General features: G+C 34.7%; 1 protein-coding gene across 2 annotated transcripts; it reads right to left on the bottom strand.

Moving 5' to 3' along the window:
• Positions 1–2,598: 2,598 nt before the first annotated feature.
• LOC111882537 (uncharacterized) lies at positions 2,599–5,282 on the bottom strand. Of its 2 annotated transcripts, none has more exons than XM_023878912.3 (3): positions 4,964–5,282; positions 3,425–3,739; positions 2,599–3,342 (listed from the first exon to the last, which is right to left on the bottom strand). In XM_023878912.3, the coding sequence occupies exons 2-3, from the start codon at positions 3,728–3,730 to the stop codon at positions 2,731–2,733; spliced, it is 918 nt and encodes a 305-aa protein (XP_023734680.1). In that variant the 5' UTR covers positions 3,731–3,739; positions 4,964–5,282; the 3' UTR covers positions 2,599–2,730. The 2 variants fall into 2 exon arrangements, with proteins under 2 accessions (XP_023734680.1, XP_023734681.1); XM_023878913.3 differs by having other exon boundaries at positions 5,051–5,282.
• Between the last annotated feature and the right edge of the window lie 417 nt (positions 5,283–5,699).

Below are 5,699 nucleotides of genomic sequence, written 5' to 3'. Positions count from 1 at the left end.
TGTTGTATGCATCATCAAATGTGATGAAGAAAAAAAAATACTTTTATTCATCAACTTTCTGTTGTTTCTTTCATAAACTCAGTTACATAGGAAAATAGCACAATTGTGACTACTCTCATCAACATGTTATAACTCAAAATTTTCAAAGTTTTTAGTGGCTAAGATGTTGAAATAGATCGGAACTTCATGGAAACTCAGATAAACGACAAAATTGTATGTTATTCTATTTGTCATTAAAGTTATAAAGATACCATGTTATGTAATCATATGTACTATATTTTATTGAACTGTTTGATAATACAAATGCTGAGTTTTTGGGTGTTTCTAACAATAATCTTCATAAATATGAATTCGATGATTCATATTAGATTTGATTGTGTTTTGATGCTTTTACCATACACTAGAACATCAAGGTATCACTATTCATTCTATGGAATGGTTGATTCCATCTTCTGTGATGGAATGTGAGGGTTTAGAACCTCAACTTGATGTTGAAGTTGTACCTAAGATTGAAGAGGTATCATGATGATTCAAATGATCTATAGATATTATATGAGTAATTGGTGGCTCTAATGGTGACTAACCATTGAATGGAATTAAAAGGTTTCTAAGTCAATGTTAACCTTAAAAATCATATTGTCAAATACTTTGAAAGGAGATTTTGATTTCAAACCACATGTAACTGAAATGTAAACGGTAAATTAAAGGATATAAATAATCTCATAATTATTTTATAAGAATTAAAGACTCACAACTCCACCTTTGGAAATAGAATCATGTATGGAGGATGGACTCATGAACTAAAATCATTTTATAAGATGTTGTCTAAACTTCTACACTCAGCAAACAAAAGTCTTTATTTTTTAAAGAATACTTTTTTTTAAAGTCTACTGATTTCATAAAAAACTGATTTTTCAAACTTAAAAAAAACTTTCAATAATTTTAGTTTTACAATACTAAAATTCAACCACCATAACAGAGTTTTTCAACACTAAATTTTAATTCATATAACACCATAACAAAGTTTTTCAACAATTTGATCTCATAAACGAGTCATATATTCATGATCCCTGCACTACCATGTGCTTGAACCTCATCATTCTCATCATCATGAACGTGTACATGATTACTTCGAAGTGACACATTGGGTTGATTGTATTGACTAAATAACTCATCGTTGAAACACTCTTTTCATATAAAATTATTAAATGCAAAACATGCAATGAAAATGCTTCTTTGTGTAATCAACAAAAATGGAGTCATCTTCTTCAATATAAGGAATCATACTTTCAAGACATCAAAAACATGCTCAATGAAGTTTCGAAGTTTTGCATGTGCATGGTTAAAATTTTCTTTATTGTTCGATGAACGTTTGACGAAAATTCCAAGCCAATACTTCACATTACGATATGGAGCCATAAATTCTTAAATGTGTGCTTACACAACATCACAAAGATAATAGTTGCCTCTAAAGATAATCAAATAATTAATGTTTAAAAATTTATAAATATTTAAAAAATCATAAGCATACTTGGTGGTGGAAAAAAGAATGGTTTATCTTGATCTACTAATGCTTATGATAATATTCTTGAATCATGTGTTATCCTTTAGCAATCGACAACAATAAACGTAAAAAAACATGTTAAAGTCACAAATTGTCAATACATTTAATAACAATCGTCTTTTTCTTTTCTCTACATAAATGTTGTTTGCCAGCAAGGACAATAACATGCATCAAAGTTCCACCAGATGCACCAATCACTCCTTTAGAAACCCTTCGTAGACTCTTATTAGGCCTTATGGTATACCAACGACGAAGAGGCTCGTGGTCTATGTGGCCACGAGCGTTGTTCGTGCACACCACCCCGACCTATTGTGGTAGGGCGTTTTCGTGGTGGTTTGTGGTGGGGAAGACGAGCGACAACGCCCAATCAGGGCTTCTTCTTCTCTCAGCTCTTCTTCTTCTCCCTCTGCCTCTCTCTCTCTCTTCGTTCTTCTGTTCGTGGTCGTGGAGGGTACTCCATGGCTTTGTGGTGGGTGGTGGTGATCGATCTGGAAGCTCTCCACGACCGTTGTCGTGGAGAGTATAGCAGATGGCCTTATTTCCCATAATATTTTGATCTGATTAGAAGTCGGTACTAGCATATCTTTTGAGGAAATCACCATTGTATCCAACACTTCATAAGAAATATATGAACTGTTTGTTTTTAGTGTTGAAATCTACACTTAACGACAACAAAACATTGATTGCAACCAACCATCATAAAAAAAAAATATAGCCATCATTTTTCAACCGATACATTTTACTCTAAGATGTATGTACAGCCAAACAAAAGATTCACGAGACATGCATAGTAGCTCAATATATTGTGTCATTACCTTGCGATAACTCTAATGTGAATTGATGTTCAGACATTTGCGAACTATTATCTCGCATGCGCTTCAAATTTCTTCTCCAAAAAATGCGAATATACAAGTACATAAGATTTACCAGCATTAATTTCTTAACGTAATTCATTATAAACATGTTGAAGCATGAGCACTTGTTAGAACATATGTTAAACAACATAGGAAAAAAAACAAACAATGGTTTCGGCATAAGAGAAAAAACAATGTTTACAACATAGAACAAAAAAATATATAATGTTTCTAACATAAGAAAATACTAACAAACAATGTTTCCAACATAAGCAAAAAAAAAAAAAAAGATTCCAACTAAGCACATAATCCCTACTTAAATACTCCTAAACCCGTGGCGGTCATCTTGATCCATCCTTTTAAAACCTCAGGAATTGCTGGCAATGTCATCCATGATTCTCTCATACTTATAGACACTCCGAAAATATAAAAAGCAGCTAAAAATAAAGGATCAAGAGGGTCTAACTCAACTAGCTTCAACTTATCATAACATTCATCAACTGTTGGCCCATCCTTGCCTTTCACCAAATGATGTAGAGCTTTCTGCATATCTAGTGTCAAATCATCAAGATTGATAAAGGGCTTTGAGGCTTTAGCCCTTTTACTCGGCCTATCAACTTTAGAAGAAGTATCAGGAGCTGGATCAGGGGAGACACTGAGAGGTGAATCAGCAGAAGCACAGGGAGGCCTATCAACTTTAGAAGAAGTATTAGGAGTTGTATCAGGTGCAACACAAAGAGGTGAATCAGCAGAAGGATCACTAGTCTCATAGAAAATGTCATCATCATCTTCTAGGCCATAATTAGGGTTGTCCGCAATATGAAGTGTTTGGACAAGATGAAAAGAAGAAGGTCCAAATAGGGTTACACAGAGGTCTGGATAAGGCAATGGGTGTGTTTTCAATGATGCAGCCTTTGGATGCCCCTAAACCCAAATTAATAAAAAAAATTAAAATCTAATATACCAACATTATAGATAAATGTTAAAATTTTATATATAAACATACCTTCTTAAATTCTTCCCATTCTTCGGTGGTTAAAGTAAACGAGTTTGTTTGAGGGTTGTATATATTTCCAGTTTTGTTTCTCAAATATACCCATCCTTTGTATTTGGCTTTAAGATTATCATATGCATTTTTCATTTGCTTGTGTGTCAAGTCCATCCCAAACTTTTCTTTAAGAACGCTCCTTAATTTATTCCAGGAATCTTTATGCAAGCTTAAACCTTTTCTACCAACTTTGTTCACTTCTTCAATGCACGTTTCTAATAAGCATTTTAGCTGTTGATTTGACCAATGTTGTTTCCCACCCATTTAAACAAACTACATAGCATTTTCAGGAAAAAAAAAAAAGGTTTCAAGGGAACAACATATAACCACATCAGAAACATCAAACATTGGAACATCATAAACAAAAATAAAAAATTCAGAAAGTCTCGGCTAATTTCAGCATCCACAAAGTAAGTGTTTGATAAGATAAGGACTCCTACTTTATATAATGTCTAGACATACGGATACAATAAATACATATCATGTCTCAGTAAGTATCCACCACCAATAAAAATCAATATTATTTATGCAAAGCCTAAAGAGTTGACTATGATCTTCAAGAAGTCTAAGATTGAGAAGCCATATATATGAAGGGCAGACTAGACCTTTAATGGGAAAAGCTATACATGACAAGATCCAAAGCATACAAGTAATTTATACTCAAGACTATATTGTTTTAGCTGAAACTTCACAAATTATGTGTCAAAAGTACCCCCATTTTCAGGGGTGTCTCTGCAACATTTGTTGAGATCACAACATACCTTTTCGCTTTGGGGGGAGGAGAAAACATCAAGTCCTAAAAACAAAAACCCACAAGTAATCATATAGATTCGACAGGTGTTCACAAACCCATAATATATTTACAACTACAAACAATAAAAAGGGAAAAAGAAAAGAAAAGAAGAGAAGGTAACTGACATGATCTGCACAACTATGACACAGATACATAGGCAAAAAATTCATTCCTGATATACATACCTAAAATTCTAAAGAAGACTTAATTAGAGTGCCATAAACCAAAAACCTACTGAAATTTGTAGATATCCTTCTTCTACCTTCGAAAATCTACCTAAAGAGCTTAGTTTTATTACATCTATCTTAAAAATAGGAGCAATGTTTAGACTTTCAATTTCAAACCTAATTCTTGCACTAACCCAAATGACTACACCAGTCCCCCATTCATAACCATATTGAATATGCAGTAGTGAGATAGTATTAGAATTCAAGAAAAGAAACCCCCTCGGTTTTTTATTCTAGGAAGCGATTTTCTTAAATAGGTACCAATAGATACCCAAATAATTACACCAGCCCCTATCCAAAGCCGGTATCCTTCCCCATCCGGCTGCTGCCAGAACTCCAACGCAGTTCCTGCCATTGAACGAGGTGGTAACGGCACCATTGCAGTGGTGAGGACTTACCGGAGCGTCGTTGTTATCAGCAACAGTTGGATATTGAAACACAGAGAAATTATCGAATGTCAATGTAACATGAAATTACCTAAGGTTTTTGGGTAATGTCTAATGCCACTGTACCAGAGAAATCACGAATGTCTACGGTCTATGACTCAGAAGAGAAATTACATACGTTTCTTGCTGCTGACTGCTGAGTTCAGACTTCGGAGGTGACTGTGTCGTCGATCGGTGGGACTGTGACTGATGGACAAAGTAGGTAGCGATGGTCAACAGAGAAGCGATGTTGTTGGCCTGCTGTTGAGTTCAGACATCGGATGTGGCTGTGCCTGTCGGAGGGTGGGGCTGTGATTGGCGGGAAACGTAGCAATGGCAACAGAGAAGGGAACGGCGATATCCGTGTGGCGTCGGGGGGGGGGGGGGGGGGGGGGGGGGGGGGGGGGGGGCGGGTTTCGCAGTTCGCTTAACGGATTACGGGAGTCGGGAGAGAAGATTTTGGGTAACTGGAGTGTGTTTGGGATTGTTTGTAAAGTAATTTTTGCCTTTTTCAAAAAGTAAAAAAAATTTACTAAAAAAATGTTGACTAACTAAAAAATCTTTTAAAATATATTTTCTTTTGTATAAAAATGAAAAGTTGTTTTTCTAAAAGTCACGATTTGTGATTTTTAGGACTTTTTAATCTGAAAAATTGGTTTTTATCTAAAAACAAATACAAATACATTTTAAAAATTATTTTTTAGAAAAAATCACTAGTCAAAAAGTTCTTTCACAAAAAGAACTCTTAACCTTAAAAATTAATCTCAAACACTCTCTTGGTATTTGGA

The sequence above is a fragment of the Lactuca sativa genome, chromosome 2, assembly GCF_002870075.4.
Source record: "Lactuca sativa cultivar Salinas chromosome 2, Lsat_Salinas_v11, whole genome shotgun sequence".
NCBI lineage: Eukaryota > Viridiplantae > Streptophyta > Magnoliopsida > Asterales > Asteraceae > Lactuca > Lactuca sativa.
Note: the sequence above shows the minus strand (reverse complement) of the source record. Positions and strands in the feature narration are given on the sequence as shown.

Excerpts from the sequence above, each read along its gene's own strand:
- LOC111882537 (XM_023878912.3), bottom strand. The coding sequence starts at position 3,730 with ATGGGTGGGAAACAACATTGGTCAAATCAACAGCTAAAATGCTTATTA. Across the intron at positions 3,343-3,424 it reads AATGGGAAGAATTTAAGAAG|GGGCATCCAAAGGCTGCATC; the intron begins GTATGTTTATAT and ends ATTTGGGTTTAG.